This window comes from Thermobia domestica, chromosome 12 (assembly GCF_964235325.1).
Source record: "Thermobia domestica chromosome 12, izTheDome1.hap1.1, whole genome shotgun sequence".
Lineage (NCBI taxonomy): Eukaryota > Metazoa > Arthropoda > Insecta > Zygentoma > Lepismatidae > Thermobia > Thermobia domestica.
The window spans coordinates 72808331-72827742 of record NC_137465.1 but is presented as its reverse complement, the minus strand read 5'-3'; the positions used below and the strand labels follow the sequence as shown (position 1 = coordinate 72827742).

The following is a 19412-nucleotide window of genomic DNA, read 5'->3' as shown; positions in this document are numbered from 1 at the left end:
AGAAAGTAAAAGCTAGGAAGCAGCCAGACCACAATCATTAGTTTACTAAGAAATTTTAAAAATATATAAATAATATCTTAAATTAATTTTATTACTAAAAAAATTGGGGGCCCAAGCCCCCAGGTGTCAACCTGGATCCGCCACTGACTCTGGCGAACCACGTGGTCCACATTTCAACCGGTGACACCACAGCGGTGCTTTGTGTTTTGTATGTAGGTATGCAGGGGAAGGGAGGATTTCTTCATTATGGCAATTATTAGTGCTCTTCATTATATATTTCTGGCTATGCCACTGATCAGTATTGCAACAAATATTGCGTTTAGGAAGTTCGTAATTATTATATTATAAAGTATTGACCACGTTTAGAATCTTTCTCCCCCTTTGTATCTATACTACTATATAAAAATGACTCACTCATCAACACAAAGACCATACCTGCACCACAGCTAGAAACAAAATTTGGACCGCAAACTCCCTTGCCCTGAAAACAAGTGTTACGAAAAGTCTTTTTAAATACATATGATAAGGGAGGTTAAAAAGGGTTCAAATCGGTTTCTTTTTCTTTTTTTCTTTTTCTTTTTTTTTTAATGAATTAAGCATCTAATATTAGGAAGATTAAACTTGGCTTATAAGCTTCCCATTAAAAATAACTGAATATGTGTGCATTTTTCGGAAATTCTGCTCTTAAATAAGGAAAAGAGAGCAATTCCTCCCTTACAAATTTCGTCTCTTTATTGTAAAACTACCAAATGTGAACATTCACTCAAGTTAGAAGTATAGAATTCGGTATTTAAACTCTTAATTGAAAATAAGAGAATACATGTTTTGACAATTCTACTTCTAATGGTGATAAGGAACAATTTCTATAATATTCAAATTTCCGATTCTTTCTACAGAAAAACTTTATGGTAGTATTCGTTTAAATTGGAGGTAAGAAATCCGGAAGATAAACTCTCAATTTAAATTAATTTAAAACGCGTTTCAGCCTTTACAAAAACTTGGCTTCTGAAGGGGACAAATACTAATGTTAAAATATTTTATTTTTTTTTTTAAATTCAGAAAATGCTTAAAGTGAGTAGTCGCTTAAATTGGGAGAGTGACATTCGATATATAAACTCTCAATCAAAAGTGAGTAAATATGTGTTGCAACATTTTCAACAATTCCCCTTCTAAAAGCTAACAGAGGAACAATTTTTACTATACTTAAATTACCGGTTTCATATTCATTAAAACTTATTATTCCTGTGTGAAGAACGAGCACTTCTATTTGTTCTATTATAAGCATACATTATTTCCTTTAGTAAAATTGTTTAAATAAATATCTAATAGTCGAACTCCAGTTGGAGGTCGGGAAGTCATTTGGGGGACCAAATCTCCTCAAGGTTTACACCTCTGGATTAATTTCTAATTTTGACCTTGAAATCGAAATGTAAAGTATGGAACCTGGTAATTATTTATTAAAACCGATTGATATAAAATAACATTTTTTTCTCACTTTGAACTAAGGGTTTATAGCCACGATTCATACATAGTATGGTCATTGTTGGAAAGTTATCTTTATAGAAATGTGATTTATTGATCCTTGCTCGAAGTCCCAATTTTGGTTTTGAAATTTGATAAGTAATTATTGTAATCTATTGATATACATCAACAATTTTACACTTTAAATCTCAGGATCGTAGTTACAACTCATAGTGTAAGGTCATTGGTGTAAACATCTTGTACTTGGATCTTGATATGTAATTATTAAGATCGATTGCTATGCAAAAATAACAATTTCACACGTTCAACTTTAGTAGCAACTCTAAGGTCATTAGTGGAGAGTTAATATTGATGCAATCTGATTGGCATTCACTTCCGAATGTTTGTTTAATTTTTTTAAAAAATTTGAATTTTTTCATTAAATTTTTATTTTGGAATATATTTCTGATGAGTATCAGACTTTAAAATTTTTGTTTCAAAACTTTTGCACCCTACGCTGAGAAAAAAAATGTACGTGGCGTACGTAAAATCGTATCTTACATTTGTAAATCCTGTAGTTTTTGGACTTAACGTACAGCAAACGTATAACTGAAAACGCATGTTTTATAATACTTTCTGTATAAGCGTTCCATCTGAACATACTTTCCGTATGAAACAATATAGGCGACCAGGATGTCATATACAAATGGATGTATATATAACATATAGCTGACAAAGATAACACATATATGTATGTAATATAAGGAATACTGTTAGATGTCAAATATCCTGCAACGACATGATGTAACATCTAAGGGCAGTGCCTGTGTATCATACGGATAATGTATACTCAGTACTGATTTCTGTAGTAAGCAAGAGGATTACGTATATTTGTATAATGTACCACTGTTCGGAGAACGGATTTTTCTCAGTGTAGTATTGTAATTACGACTCATGGTCTAAGATCATTGGTGTAAACTTATTCCTGGTGTAATCTGATTGGCTGATTACTTTCAAATATTTGTATAAAGTTTTTTTCAAAAGTATGTGAAAAGTTGTGTAAAATTTTTAGTTTGAATATTTTTGAATCTTTAATGTTATTGGTGAAAAAAATGTCTTGGAATGCCCTTCGATTGGATAAGTAATTATTAAAGCCGATTAATATGCAACAACAACAATTTCACACTTTGAAGTTTAGTTACAACTTATAATCTAAAGTCATTAGTGAAAAACTATCATTGGAGCAGTCTGATTTGCTGATCATTTTGAAATTCTAATTTTAATTTTTTTTTTAAAAAATTGAAAACTTGTTAATTTTTTTGATCACTGTTTTTAAACTTTAGTTTGAAAACTTGTTGAACCTTATGATTGTAGTTATGAAATAGTTTAAGGCAGGATGCAAAATTTCCGGTCGCCAGGTCGCCACTGGCGACTAGAAATTTAGAGCTGGCGACCAGTGTTTAGTAGGAATGGTTTCTGGCTAAACTCTTAGGGCTGTGCAGTTCTGATTCGCACGAAAATAATTGTTACTGAGTGGGAGAAAACACAAAATGTGAAGTCAGCAAAACGAACACGAAAAGTGAAGTTTTCACAACGTTGTAATTCTCCCCTCCTTTTCCACCCTCAATCGAAAGATATATTTTTTAACGTGTAAATGAACAGTGGCGAAGCGTAATCTCACAATTACGGAAGGCCCGACAAACTAATAACACAAATAACATTTAATGTATCATAAAATATTTAAAATTACAGTCAAAATTCTATTTTCCTTATTGAGTTAAACAAAAAAGACCTACCAAATCTATTTATTTTAAAGAATTTTCTTATTTGTATTTCTAACACTGCTCAGTGTTGACTTTATGTACATGTATAGATAGTAGGTTTCTGTTGTTTTCTTTAATATAACAAGAATGAATGAAAATATATGCAAAAGTAGACGGAAAGTAGTCTATTATTATTATTATTATTATTATTATTATTATTATTATTATTATTATTATTATTATTATTATTATTATTATTATTATTATTATTATGGAATATTCCTATTCAGTTCCATTACAAATATTTTGAAGTGCAGTTCATACTTTTTCCTGTCTGGGATTTGCAGGGGGAGATGAGGGGAATTTCCTCCTCAATTGCTGTTTTCATTTTTTACATATTTGAAAATGGAGGGGTAGAAAAAGAAAGTACATTCTTACAGTTAGCTGTCAACTTTCTTGGATAATCGTTTGTTACTTGCATCCAGTGGCGTATTTATGGGCGGCTTCCGGGCTTAAGCACCCTGAAAATTTATTTACTATATTAAAGTAAATGAAAAACCTTTGCAGAATTTTCACATTTTCAAGAATAAAGTTAGCAAAGTCCTCCACGAAACAAAATCGTAAATACGCCCCTGCATACATCCCTCACTTTAAAGTAAGTACAAGTACAATACTGCATTTAATTAATGCATCATATGATAATGATTTCACTAGAAATTTAATGCCCAGAAGAAACTTTCTTTGAATCAGCGCAGGACATTTAATATTGTATTCAATAGAGTGGCATATTTAACGGGGTAGCTTCCGGGCTCAAGCACTCAGCGAAATTTTATCAGAACTTTTTATTGTTTTATATATATTATAGAATTTTCACATTTCCAGGACTAAAGTTACCAAAGCTCCGTTCGAAACAAGCAAACTTCCCCACCGAAACAAATTCGTAAATACCACACTGATTCTATGAAATGGAAAACTCAACTAAAATTACACACAAATATTGGTAATTATTTTATCCTGTACGGTAGCGTTTGGTAAATTTATACATATGTTTAATGAGTCAGACTTACATTCTACATGCTATTATGGACCAGGCCCCATGTAGGAAAAAAAACAGCTACTCTGAATAACTCCTGAGAGTACATACCTAAATTAAACAAGCTATCACTAATAGCAATACATAATTCTACACAGAAATTTCTTACTCTATGTTAAGGAAATCATTTTATAACATATTGCCCTTGAAAGATGCCTCCAACGTTAAAACTAAACCCCCAGGGGCGAGCCTTCACCACTTCCCAACAATGCATGCAATTCCCAGCGATAATAGCTTCGCTCTCTGTGCAAAATAGCCAGTAAACCTGCCTAGCGAGCTGGTGAGGCTCAGACGGAAGGGACTCCGAGTGTTTCCAACCTACTATTTTGTTACCGAAAAAAAACGAAATTTTGAAGTGTTGACTTTATTTTATAAGAAACCAAACATAAAGAAAATATACGGTAGAAAACAGGATAGGCTCGGCCTCAGAGTCTGATAGTACGCTTCGCCACTGTATAAGAATTGTCCCATTGAAAATTGATTATCCTGAATCTAATTGTCTGTATTTTAAATTTTATGCCCTGATCTAATCTCTTTCTTTGTCAAACCGAAGGCCGTGGCGACCAGCATTTTTGGATTAGCAAGTCGTCTGACTTAGAAATTTTGCGCCCTGGTTTGTCATTGTTAGAAAAAAATTAGGAGTTGAAACCTGATAGGTAATTATAAAAACTTTTGAAATGTAAATCTAACAATTTCACAGATTGAATTTTAATAACAACTCATAGCCTAAGGCCGTTAGTGGAAATCTATTTTCAAGCGATTTCATTGGTTGAGCATTTGCAAATATAGTTTTTTTTAAAAAAGGAATGAATCATTTATAGCCGTCCTACACTGAGAAAAAAAATTGTAGGTGACATACTTAAAAAGATAGGTTACATGCATAATTCCTGTAGTTTTTGGACTTAACGTACAGCAGACGTATAACTGAAAACGCATGTTTTATAATACTTTCTGTATAAGTGTTCCATCAATACGTACTTTCCGTATGAAACAATATAGACGGTCAGCATCTCACATACAAATATACGTATATAACATACAGCTGAGGAATGTAACATAAGTATATGCATGTGAACTACGGAAAACTGTTACATGTCAGACATCCTGCAACGGCATCATGTAACATCGAAGGGCAGTGCCTATGTAGCATATGGATAACGTGTGCTCCGTACTGATTTCTGTAGTAAGCAAGAGGATAACGTATATTTGTACAATATACCGCTGTCCGGAGAACGGATTTTTCTCTGTGTATGTGTGCGTTTTAATTATGCATTTTAATCAAAAGTATAATAGTGTAGTAATGAAAATCGTAAAAATCTACTTATATGGGACTGAGAGGGTATCCTTCCCTCCCAAGAAAAACCTGAAATGACACTGCTGGATGGATGATATAGGGAACTGGTGATTACCCACATTAATGATTGCTAGGACGAGTGTAAATAGTGAAATTCATGAATAATCCGCTATAATTTAAGAACAAATATTTAAAAGTAGGTTATAATTGAGATTACAAATTAATGTAATAAACGGTAAAACAATCAATTTCAAAATAAATAAACATTCCGAATGTAATGAAATTGGTTTTGAAATATCGTGAAGAATAAGAATGCACACTTATTCGAGCAAATCAGGGACGATGTGATCATTAACCAAATGGAATAACTAATGGACAATGAATGAGCATCCGAAGCACACACACACACACAAACACACACACATATATATATATATATATATATATATTTCTTTTTCCAAATATTGATATCTCTTCCCCTCCACTTCCCTCTCCTTGTTTGTTTTAATCAATGTCCATCACCAAATCTTACTTGTTTAACATAATAAACTACGTATTTCATCTCAAACATGCAGTACGAGATTTTTACACAAGTGGTGTGCCACATAAAGTGGACGCCAATAACACAGTGAAAATTCCCAATAACGGACATCGATGAGACACGATTTTTTGTCCGCATATGAGAGGTGTTCGTTACAGGGAGACTACACGAAGAAAGATTACTCACAATTCAAATGGTCATTGTATGAAGAATAAAGTAAACACAGTTGTAGATGTAAATATAGACTAATATCAAAATATTGTACTCTAATTACTGGAGGAATGAGGGGGAAATCACCCTTTGTAAAGGAACGAAATATCGCTGAGGGGTGTATAAGTTATATACATAGGCATGTACTGCAAAACACTTATGTGATCATTTTCTTCTAAAGTACATTCATATCTGTGTAAAAGTTCTTTAAACAGGTTACTGGTTGTATTAAAAGTAAAAGTAACTCAATAAGAGCATACAACATTATTATTAAACACAGAAAATATAATTAACCAAACATCAAAGCTCATTAATTTCTTAAGAAAAAGTCTACAATACTTGTCTGCCATATAATCCTGCAGACACTAGTTTCTGATCGAAATTTGATTGTAATTTCTGGATTAGTTGAAGGGGTCAGTATATTTATTTTCAAATTTCAGAAAGTATGTATTTTCTGTGCTAAATACGTATGCGCTGAGAGTATTTCGTATCTATTATGAAGAGGTTACTTAAACATTGGGAGGTAGAAGAAGACTTACTGTCCGTGTCCGTATCTGAGAGTGTTCGTAAAGAAGATTCTCTCCCATAACAATACATATATTTTTGCTGGGACAAAAAAGTTTGTACGTGTTACGGAAGATTCCGTTAAAAAGGCTTCATTGTATGGAATTTTCTGGGCAATAATAAACTGGGTCAAATATGAATGAGTATATTCATATACATTTCAAGTATTACTGAATAAAATACTTTATCAATATTTTTCAGTTTAAATTCTTAGAATATTTATTATGGAAGTATTTTAAACAAATCATGTGCATTTTCAATAAAATTGGATTTTTAAAGTTTACGTCGAGAATTGTTCTTGCTCCAGCAGTCGCTTCTCTAGTTGCTCCAAGGGGCCGCGGTGGCTTAGTGGTAGAGCGTTCATCTCTGGTGCTTGGGGTTTGTGGTTCGATCTTAGCTCGCGCCAAGTGAACTTTGTAGTGGACAAACATCGTATGCATGAGTTTCCTCGGGGTTCTTCCGTTTCCTCTCACTTTCTTCATTCCACCATTTCATTCATTTCTCATCATCATTGTCTCCTTTAGCCTAGCCGGCATATCTGTGGGACGTAAAACTCAAAGATTTTATTTATTTTTTTCTAGTTGCTCCACTAGCATTCTTAAAGGTGCAAAGGTGCATAAGCACATTACTCTCAAATGGTTTATGACAATGATTGACTTTAATTTACAAATGGCTTATTTAATATACTTTAAATTAAATAATATTCATTGTGTATTTTTCTTATATCACTGCTGTTTGCTCATGTTTAAAGAGGAAGCTTCATTTTCGAATTTTCAGCTAGCTTTCTTCATTTTACACATTTATTCATATATATATATATATATATATATATATATATATATATATATATATATATATATATATCTTCGAAAGTAGAAACCTCAGAATTTACCCATTTTTAATATTAAAGTTGCTTAACTTACTTTAACTTCCTTATTGCTCTTTCTTTGAACTTTACTTCTACCTATAATAATTTCAGACTCTTATATAAAGTATTCTGCTATCGCTGACTTCTCCGTGTTATCATATTTGTACGTTCTGATAAATCTTTAATCATATGAGTCTAGTATCTTAATGTGCTCCTAAGTATACTACTAAATCCGTGGAGATACGATCATCGGAGACCACTCACAACTTAAACCAACCACAACGTAAATGCCAAAATGAATTCTCTTATTGAAAATACACAATTTTCATGAAACTATCAGCAAATATATCTAATTTGTTTACTTACCTTTCCTAGCCTACTTGCTTCCGCCCGTACACTGCTGCTGCTACTGCACACCTCCGTTGAACTCGATATTTCCGGTTGGTTGTTTTGAGCTTGTTCGTCGTTTCTCCAGGTGCGGTTTTCGTCATCTTCCGTCGTTTCGATGTCTACAGGTTCGTCATCACTCGCTTCAGTGGTGTCTTCCGGAGGAGAAGTGCTGCCTAATTTTTTCAGTTCATCTTCCGGAATTGATGGTCTAAGAGGAAATATTTCGGATGCAGTTTGTTCGATTCGACTAGATTTTGAGTTGGCTACCGGACGGAAAGCGGAAGTATAGAAGGGAGATTTTCCAAAGACTGACCCAACTGAATTCATTTGACTTTGGAGGCTAGACATCTTCTCCTCAATTACCGGTGGAGGCGTTAACAAAGTATCCCCATGTAAGTGTGAGGCTTCTGCTTCTGGATGCAATGCAACGTGTGGACCAAAAGCTATCAAGGGCCTCTTTAACCACGGTAATGTATACGGAGAAAGCCCGGAAAGAGAAAATGGTTTTCCTTGGCCCCAGACATAGTCGACGAAACTCCTGTGAAGATCATAAGGTAACGGAGGTTTCTCTGAAATGGGCGGAAATGGAGGAACTCTTGGTGAGACTGCTGGTGGAGAAAATGGCAAATCGTGTAAAGGAAAGGACTTCTTGGTAGGGATAAAAGAGTGGGACTTGATAACGCTTTCTTGATCTAAAGAAAGTTTTGCTTGCTTTGTAGGAGAATGGCGACTCGAGTGTGTAGCCATCAACCTCTTCCTCGTGCCACCATTGAACATTGCTTTCACATCCTCCCATGCATGAACAACTTCTTCAGGAGGAGATCCAGATAACTTCATGTGCCGTCGCCAAGAGTTGAAGTTCGCTGCGTCTGGTTGAACGTATTTAGAATCAGGGAGCCGATGAGAATGAAAAATGAACTTATTCGGGGAGAAGAATATATTGCAGTAACTACATTTGATGCATTTTGCACGAGATGAGTTATATCGTGACGGAACGAAGCTTCCTCGGCAACCCCATGCGCATTCGTGAAACACTTCAAATGCAAAGTTATCTGGTAACTTTGGCGGCGAATTATCTCCAAGGAAGCTTTTGCAGAGTCTTTCTGCCTCGCGTTTCGTGATCATCCCACACCTGCGAGATGAGATTGGCATTGCTCCGGCACGTCTTAATATCTCCAATTGTACGGGAGTGCATTGAACACAGGTAATTCCCAAAGCCACCCGTCTGTTATGTATTTCGTTGTAGCTGAAGTCTTTGAGCAGTGTGTTGGAAATCTGTGCTAAGCAGAGCCGCTCCTGTCCATCGATGACCAGAGACACAATAGGTACGCCATACAGCATCACAGTTCCAACCTGATAATGAAAATAAAGAAATTACTTTATAAAGATTTAAAAATGATATAAGGCATAATATTAATCAAAACACATGAACTAATTTTTACTACAATTATCATCATGTGAAATATACCTTCATAAATATAAAATTGACTTACAATCTTTGTTTCAAAATCTCACTATTTAGGTTTAAGTTCAACTTACGCGAACATACTGTGTATATATTATCTCATATGTTGGCGCGTTTAGTGTGTAGAATCGCTGTTGTTGTGTTTATATTCTGTTATTTGTTGAAGAAGTTGCCGGGATTGGAGCTATGAGTGGTTTTCTATTACTTTACTATTTTCTATATTACTATTCATATTCTACTTTATTATTTTCTATTTTCTATATTACTTTACAAAATGGCCAGATCATAAGCGCATTAAATAGCAATAAGACAGTCCATTTCTTGTTTTGTTTTGTTATAATATCGTTAAAATGATTGACGTGATTTGAAGTGGAAATTGGAAGCGAAAAAAATATTCCCCACAAAAGTAATACATTTCAATATTAAAAAGACTACATATAAAGTATTACAACTTTGTAGAAAAGAAAGATAAATATATACTCATATTGCATTTAATAAAACAACAGAAAGAATTGCTTATCCGGTAAACATAAGTGTGAGAACTGTTATAAAAATTGGTATATTTTATTCGACCATACTATTCAAAGTACTGTATATGCATATGCTCACACTGAAGACGAGTGGCTATAGACAAGGAGGTGACGATCTCAACCCTATCTTTCTTAGTATAGTGATATCACAAATTGACTTCGCTAATACATAGGGGTCAATCCATCTGAAGTGGTCCAAAAATGGTGAAAATGGTTTCTCGACCATCTCTGAAAATTATAAAAATTTGAGTGTGACGAAGTGTGTATGGGAAGGTCAATGTCATCATTCACGTTGTCGTATGTACATCTTTCTAGCTCCATGATCATTATCACATTTATATGACAAGGAAGTTAGTTCTCTTTTGCAACAACAATACGTATCATCGAACTGGAGAGCGGTATTAAGGTACTTAATGTATCAGCAAAGTGACATTGAAATCCAATCCCAGTTACGGAAGTTAATATGTTCAAAAGGTTGCATTATATCTATCCTAACTATTTATAAAACTACATGAACTGACATAAAATAAAGGGGTACTTCCGGTTGAAGTAGAAAGTTGAAATTTAGCATGATTGTAGCTTTCAAGTATTAAGCCACAGGAAAGTTACCAAAAAATAATATTTTTAATTTTAGGGTGTCTAAGGGGGAATGAAGAAATTCTTTATGTTATTTAAGTGAGCCCTTTTTTTTTTTTTTTGACTTATAATCTCATATCTATATATATAAAAGAGAACGCACAAATCCTTTGTTACCTCATCACGCTAATACGGCTGAACCAATTTCTTTTATTTTTGGGGAGTTATTAGGATTTGGACCCTAGATGGTTTTTATCATATCACTTTAATTTTTAATTACCAGTGTCTTGAGATAATTGACCATTCAAGTGTCCATAACGTACAAATCCTTTGTTAGTTCATCATAGGTAAAAATAAACGTATTTATATGCAACCCGCATGACCGTGTAACTCGGCGGGTTAACATAAATGACAGGCGATATAATGTTAACATTTACTGCAATCTACTATGGTTTTTATCATATCACTTGAAAGCGAAAACTTCCGGGGTGACCGCAGCGAAGCGGGGCGGGTTAACATAAATGACAGGCGATATAATGTTAACATTTACTGCAATCTTCTATGGTTTTTATCATATCACTTGAAAGCGAAAAAGTAAAAATTATCTAAGTAACAAAGTTTATTGCGTTCCGGGGTGACCGCAGCGAAGCGGGGTGAACGCTGCTAGTTTTAAATACTTGGAATTGCAATAAAAACTTGAAATTCGATATGCTTGTACCTTTCCGTTAGCGTTACTTAAGTAAGTCACCAAAAATAACAATGTTCAACTGCAGAGAGGTTTTATTGAACTGAAAAGTCTTCCCAGTGTTATTTATATAGGACATCTACACCCCAAAATGTTTAGGCACTTCCAGCAAGATTAAAATTATGAAATTCGCATGATTGTAGATTTCCAGGACTAACCAACAAGAAAATTGCCAAAATTGAATATTTTTAAACTTTAAGGTATCTATTGGGGAATAACGTAATTCCTATGTTATTTAAATCGGTTTTTTTGTGATACAAAATCTAATTTTTTAGATAGTTGAAATAAAAAAAGAAACTTGAAATTTGGTAGAATTGTAAGTTTTAGAGGTTCGAGGCTGTAGGCCGAGCAAACGCGGGGATCTGGGGGTAGAGTCCCCAGCTAGCCAAAGACTAGTCTATCCTATATAACGCAACCTTGTGAACATATTAACTTCCGTAACTGTGATTGGATTTCAATGATACTTTGCTGATACATTAAATGCCTTAATACTGCAGTCCAGTTCGACGATGTATGTCGTGGGAGCAAGAGGGAGCTAACCCCTTTACCATATAGATGTGGTAATGATCATGGAGCTAGTAAGATGAAACAAACGCCACTCGCAAGCTTTTGCACAACAAAACACAAACAAAAGTGGACCTAACTGCTGCATCATGCATAGTTTTTGAGATCTAGCGTAAAACATATCTACATTTAATTTTTTCCGGGCTACAACCATCGTCACGCACGTGCTTTCTTCGCGTTTTTACCATGTCCTCACTTTTTTTACCCATGTAATATCAGTCATAACTCTTTTGCAATAGTTTATTCACATACAGAATTACTTTGTGGCATAAGCAGCAATGTTTAGCACTTTGCCCTCCTGAGATATGGCATCAAAATCACAAACTTCAACTTTCGGACCCCCATAAATCTACGGTGCCAGCAGTATCATAGCTGTGGGTATTTCTACAGACTTCATATGCAATAGTATTTAGCACAAAACTTATGAACCCCTCAATTTATGCCATTCCCAAATACAGCCCCTTTAAAAGTGTAATTTTCTATAGTTTTTTCTGGAGATTTCATGTATTGGTTTGCAACCCTGCATATTTATTTAGACGCAAAAGTTTATATTCTCCGTGTACCTCAGTCTGTCCTATAAACATTCGTTTTTGTTTGGTGTTCGTCTGATTCATACATCCTGAGCAACTGTAGTTTTCGTAAACGCTCGCAAATGCAAAAATTGGCACTCCACCGACAACAAAGATGGCCGCCATTCAGGAACATTCGTACATACGACAACGTGAATGATATTATTGATCTTCTCACACACAAGGTTCATCACACTCAAATTTTTATAATTTTCGGAAATGGCTGAGCAACCACCTCTGGACCACTTCGTATGGATTGACCCATAGTATACATATATAATTTGTGATTCCGCATAATACGACTTTTCTCATAATTAATCACAAGTATTGTAAGGTCATGTTATAAAATTTACCTCCCAGAAGCTCCCTTTCTGTTTAACCTAATTGTTAGCGTAAGCGACTTCGTATTCCCAATCATGGTTCCTGGTTTTACTAGCAATTCTATCACTAACATTTTTCGGTTTTAACCTATCATCATGAATGGCCGAGGTAGCTCAGCAGTAGACCAATAATGTGTTGCGCGAGGTCTCTGGCTCGATTCCAGCTTGCGCCAAGTGGTCCCTGTGATTAACCATTGCATCGGTTTCCTTGGATTTTCTCGTTTTTTTCCACTTTCTGCATTCCACCATTGCGTGCATTAAAATCATTGTCTCCCTTTGCCTTTAAGGCATAATCCTGGAACCTAAAACTGAAAGTTGCATTTCATATTTTGATCATCATATACAGTGGCGTATTTACGATTTTCTTTCGGGGGGGGCTTTGCTAACTTTCGGGGAGGGCTTTGTCTGAAAATGTGAAAATTCTGCAAGATATTTCATATACTTTACTATAGTAAGTAAGATTTCGGGGGGGGGCTTAAGCCCGGAAGCCCCCCTAAATACGCCACTGATCATATAGCAATTGTAGAACTACGTGAATTAAGAAGTAACGAATTCAGGTCTATAAACAGTAGCATCATTTCAGATTTGGCTTGGGGGAAGGGGCAAGATCCCTTGATATAAGTAAAATTTCGCGTTTTTCAGTGATTTACTACTATTCTATTGATAAAATCTATATGAATCTCAAACTCAGGGGGGCAAATGCCCCTCCCTTACCCCCCAAAATGACGCCCCTGTCCATAAAGTCAAGAAGAATGAGACCTGAAAGATGATGTGCTGACCACGCATCACCTAGTTGAAGATGCTATAATTGGCTAGTCATAACTCTGTAAGCATTGTAGCGGCAGTAAATTTAGTACTTCACTCTATCAATTAACTAATTTCATCAGCATTTCAAACCTGTATGACTAAAGAAAACTGAAAAGAATGTGACTTACTTCTTATCTGTCTCTCCTGCAATTCGGCTCATCTCTGTATACTCAAATAAAATATTCACCGTCATGTCGCAAGAGCACATAAAGTCTGTGCTGTTATGCAACGAACATTTCAATTGGTGATGCATGGTCAGTGCATCGTTTTACTCGTATATAGTATTCAGCGCAAAAAAAAAAAAAAAAAAAGTATATACCCGACTGTTTTGATTTGGTTCAGCGTATCTCCTTCTGATTTTCTTTCTGACTATATGAAAGAAGTCTTAAAACTAGTACCTCTGGTAAAGCTGCCATAGGACTGATGTCACTTGCAAGGAAATTAGTTCTCAATTTTGCCATTGTTGTTCAATGTATAAGCCTGAAGTTTTATATTAGTGAATTTTGTTTGAAATAAGTAATTTTAAAATCTAGTTGACTTACTAATTCTTATCTGGGACCTTATCTACGGAAAACAACCTTTTCATGAACGTAATCACACCCAGTAGATGATGGCAAATCGCTTTTTTCTTTTCACGTTAACCTAAGAGTTTGGACAATTCGTAAATATTCGTTCTAACTATTAGACTAAATGCTACCCTAGACTAGATGTATTCCATTCCTTTGTATGATCGCCTTAAGTATTCAGATTTTGATACCCTATGTCAGGGGTAAAATTGGATCTGAAAAGGTACGAGGACGGATGAGGTCACACCTTCCACTGAGCCTATCTTTGCCCATTAGATATATATATATATATATATATATATATATATATATATATATATATATATATATATATATCAAGTAGAGGGACGCCATAGGTATTTTTGGAAGTGGTTGAGCGAGGTGCTATCGCGTTCCCTCTCACTTTAAACCCTGTCCTAGGTCCGTTTCTCTTTACAGCCAGCAATGCGTCTATTACCACTTCGAATAACAAATGAACGGAGTTGCTGACGAACAATAACTGTTCGGTTGATGGGATCATAAATTCTACACTATTGACAGTAACAATCAGCTTCTGTAAGAATGCAGTCATATTATAAGAAAATTATGGGAGTTGCATTTTCTTTATACGTTTTGTTTCGTTTCTTTAAATATGTGTGTTACTTCTAACAGATCGTTTTATTAAATATCACACTTACATCAGTAAAAAGTGAGGAAAACTTTACGATCTAATATAAATCTATTACAGCTAAATTAAAAAATGACAATACATAAAGAATCTTTCCCGTCTACAAATAAAACTGAAGTTCATCTTTCAAATCTTATTGTTCTAGAGTTTAATTACTGTAGTGTATACATACAGGAACTTTCTAAGCGTCAAGGAGTTTACTGCCAATCTAACACCATTCATTCACGACTCAGTCAGTATATGTAAGGCCGTTCAAAATAGCTATTTAAACAAGCGAGTTTCCTTTCAGGATATGAAACTATAGAAAACTTCCAAACCATGAGGACTCAATATTTTAAACAATAATAGTTAGAATCTAGTATTGTATGTTATATGTACAGCAACGTCAGTTTTCAGTCTGTTCTAAATATAAGATCCTGCTGAGGAAACGATAAGCTGCATTTTTTGATACATTTATATTTTCATCAAAACATACACTTACAGTTTACTATACAGAATGCTATCTGGAGATACACCAGGTGTTTCTGTAACCTTGGGTGTGACTTGGAGAGATGGTGGACAACGACAAGAAGAATAATTTGAGACCACTATCGGGAAATGAGTCGGTTCTTGGTTACAGTCCGCCGAATAGGCCTTTATGTCAGAATAAAACAAACATATCCAATACTTAAGACAGGATTTTCGAATTGAGCGCGATGATAAAAGAAAATATTGCATTCCTTGACCTGTATATTCGTTTAATGTAAAACTGGGTGGGAAGCAAGGGCATTACAAGAGTAGACCCACAGAAAAGTTCAATTTTTCGTGTGTCTTATATCAAAATGCGATAGAAAGCATACCTGTATTGTAATTCTTTCAAGTAGAAACATGTGCATTATCTTGAATAAGAGGGGAAAACGCGGGACTGGAGAAGAATTGAAACATTGAAGGCATAGTGACATCGGTTACGACTTTCAGGGATGGTGAGCAATGATAGAAAGTACACTTTCAGACGAGGAATTATTTTCTTACAAATCTGCCAGTTTGTGAACAATTAAAATGTTCACGAATGACGTAGAATTACATTGTAGGCATCAAGACGCGTGCACAGAAAAAAATCCGTTCTCCGGACAGCGGTATATTGTACAAATATACGTTATCCTCTTGCTTACTACAGAAATCAGTACGGAGCATACGTTATCCGTATGCTACATAGGCACTGCCCTTCGATGTTACATCATGCCGTTGCAGGATGTCTGACATGTAACAGTTTTCCGTAGTTCACATGCATATACTTATGTTACATTCCTCAGCTGTATGTTATATACGTATATTTGTATGTGAGATCCTGACCGCCTATATTGTTTCATACGGAAAGTACCTACACATGGAACACTTATACAGAAAGTATTATAAAACATGCGTTTTCAGTTATACGTCTGCTGTACGTTAAGTCCAAAAACTACAGGAATTACTCATGTAACCTATCTTTTTAAGTCTGTCACCTACAATTTTTTTTCTCAGTGTGTATTGCAGAAATTTAAAAGCCATCAGGGACGACGTCAGCTTTAATTTCTTGGAGCGAAGGCGGAAGAGCGGGAGCGTTTTTTGAGTGTAGGTATTTTTTGTAGTATACCGAAAATAATAGTTTTATATTATGTGTAAGGAAAGGGGTGGAGAAGAAGCAGAGAGGCCGCCTCACGGCTGAAGGCTGACACAATTTGCATAAGAAGAACATATGCAAATGATAATCTATCTTAAATTAATGTGTAAATGACATAAAATATGTAAATTAATCCGGTAGAGCAAAATGAAATCGGTAGAGCAAAATGATAAATTAATTATCTGACCAAAATGATGTTACTTTACTGGAATGCAAAGAGACTCCTTATTTCAAACACTATGTGTTTTTACTTCAGGATATTTCTGTACCAATAATACTACTCACACAACTAGCACGTATGTTAGCTGTAATCATGCCGTGATGGTTTCCTGCATCTCCGGCAGCTGGAATGAAAACATATTACATATTACATATTACACATACCTAAGAGGAACTCCTGGTGAAGAATGTAACACAACTTCCATTGGAACAGAAGATTTTAATATGCAGACGCGAAACAAAAGTGATACAATTTAATATACACAGAGAAGAAAAAAATATTAATTTTCACACGTTTACTTATTTTAGGCCTTTTTTCGAAATTTGAATGTTCGTACACTCTTCTTTTAAAATTTTCCTGATGGAATTGCCGGTCCCTCTCGGTTTCCAAATCTTCACTGGGGTTGGTCTGAGTTATGGTGCTCCTTCGGAGGTCTCATCTCTTCCCATTGATGAGACAGCCACCTTGTTGCTTGAAGTTCTTGCTGTCACGAAGTTCTAGAAGAATCACTGCTGCTCAGTCATCGTAAATGGCAAGTCCTAGCAATAAGAGACGTTAGATTGAGAATGTGGTTGCGATCCCAAAATTTTAAACTACGGCGAATGTCTTCTTCATGAGCGAAAGTTCAAAAAGTCGTGAAATTCCCTGCCTATCGCGAACCAGCCAGGTGTATAGTGGCTATATTCCGTCTATCTACTTTCATCCCCTTTATAAGAAAAAGGAAGATGACACTTTGTTCGATAACGAAACGAAATCACTGCCGTGAATGTTCTAGGTATTGAACACCTCCACGCAATGTTTTGTGACAATTTCGTATCGTTGAAAAATTGCACTGATTTCAGAAAAGAGCTGATTTTCTTTTCATCAAATTTTTATATCATTTTATTTGTGTTTTAGTTTTACACACTGCCTATCAACACTGACAAAACTGTTACATTGAAGAAGACGTTACTGTTTCACCTTGTTTCCTATCAACACACAGTACATTATGAAGGCAGAGCGCGCCGTTCAAAGCCTTACACGGAGATTCGACGTCAACAGCCTCACGTCCAAGAACCGAATTACCTCTCTCTCTCCACCCAAGTCCTTGTTTCAAAACAAACCCCGGTTGTTCACTTTTCATGGCTCGCCTCGAAGCTCGATGAAATCTTATGACGGGGGATGGTTGAGGTGAAGAGGGTTGAAACCACAGGTCTTTGTACTCTCTGACCTAATTAGAACTCTTCACTAGTTTCTCATTCTAGTTACACTCATATGAGGGATTTGTTTGTATTTTCACTACTATCACAGTTCTTCCACAATTTCAAGCTTTAAATAGATATGTATCACACTATATTTAATTTTAATAATGGCACAAAAATCAACAAAAACACGTATCATGCACCTGTATTTTTAGCTGCCTGCATGGTCGTTCTCTCGTGCCAACAGGTGCTGGCCTCTTGTGGTGCTTTTACAATGGTTTCCTACCTGCATGATGATTTGTTATTGTGCATTATTTCTGAGAATTTTGCTGTTTTGGTATAAACTAAACATTTGATTAGGTAAAACACTGTGTTAAAATACTGTATATACATATTTACAAATATATTTAAAATCTGAACAGCTTTCATCTTATACTTCAGTTGCTTTAAAAGATTTTACTAATGTGTTCATTTCTTCCACAAGGCATCCTCTACTGGCGACGGTCATCTTTTCGCTATTACGAGCAATACGCATCCTCCTCGTGGAGACTTCCGGAGATACAACCACTATTTGAAATAAGCCTTGTTCTAATAGATAATGAATATACAACGAGATAGACCTAACTTATGCTACATATTCAGATAACGTCAGGTTCAAGAAAATTTTTACAAATATAAAGAATTACTTGTGGAAACTTATTTACATGACAGGGGTGAAGGCATCTGTGAGTAATCACTACCTCTCCCTCGTTTTCAAACCAGCTACCAACATTGTTCAAAATTCTAGGCTCACTTTTCCTGACGGTTGACATAGCTGCCGAGTGATGCTATTCCCTTTCGAAATGCTAAAAATGGTCAACTAACTGAAAAGTCACACCTCATTGTTCTGTATATTTTCGCATGTAGCCCTGAATTTTCTTGAACAAAAGCTGAACGTGACATGAAGGCTCCTATCAAGGTACTCCTTTCATCGTGTCCTCCTATTGTAGTTTTCAGCGACTATATTCTCTAGTTAGCTTGGTACGCTGATTGCAGATGCAAACACCCATTAGTTGCTTATTACGGATAGCAACGCTGCTCTACATTCCTCGGTGCATATGTCCAGCTGCTGTAGGAAAAAAGAACTCTGTCTGTAAAACATTTCAGTTTTTTCAATGTTCAAGCGCAGCTCCCATGCTGTGACTTTATGCGTGATTTTGAGGCTTCATACGTTTTAATAAAATAAATATATACAAAGTAACTCTTCGTTATTCTATTTACACTGCAGCTATGATATTTGATTAATCCAAAATCTAAGTCCTTCCCCTATGATTCTA

General features: G+C 35.2%; 1 protein-coding gene across 3 annotated transcripts in view; it reads right to left on the bottom strand.

Moving 5' to 3' along the window:
• Positions 1–19412, bottom strand: part of fuss (SKI family transcriptional corepressor fussel) — a 349721-nt gene that overhangs the window by 178637 nt on the left and 151672 nt on the right. For all 3 annotated transcript variants that reach the window (XM_081733785.1, XM_081733784.1, XM_081733786.1), the window contains exon 3: positions 8161–9537. In XM_081733785.1, the coding sequence (XP_081589911.1) occupies positions 8161–9537 (1377 nt within the window). The remainder of the gene's footprint in view (positions 1–8160; positions 9538–19412) is intronic.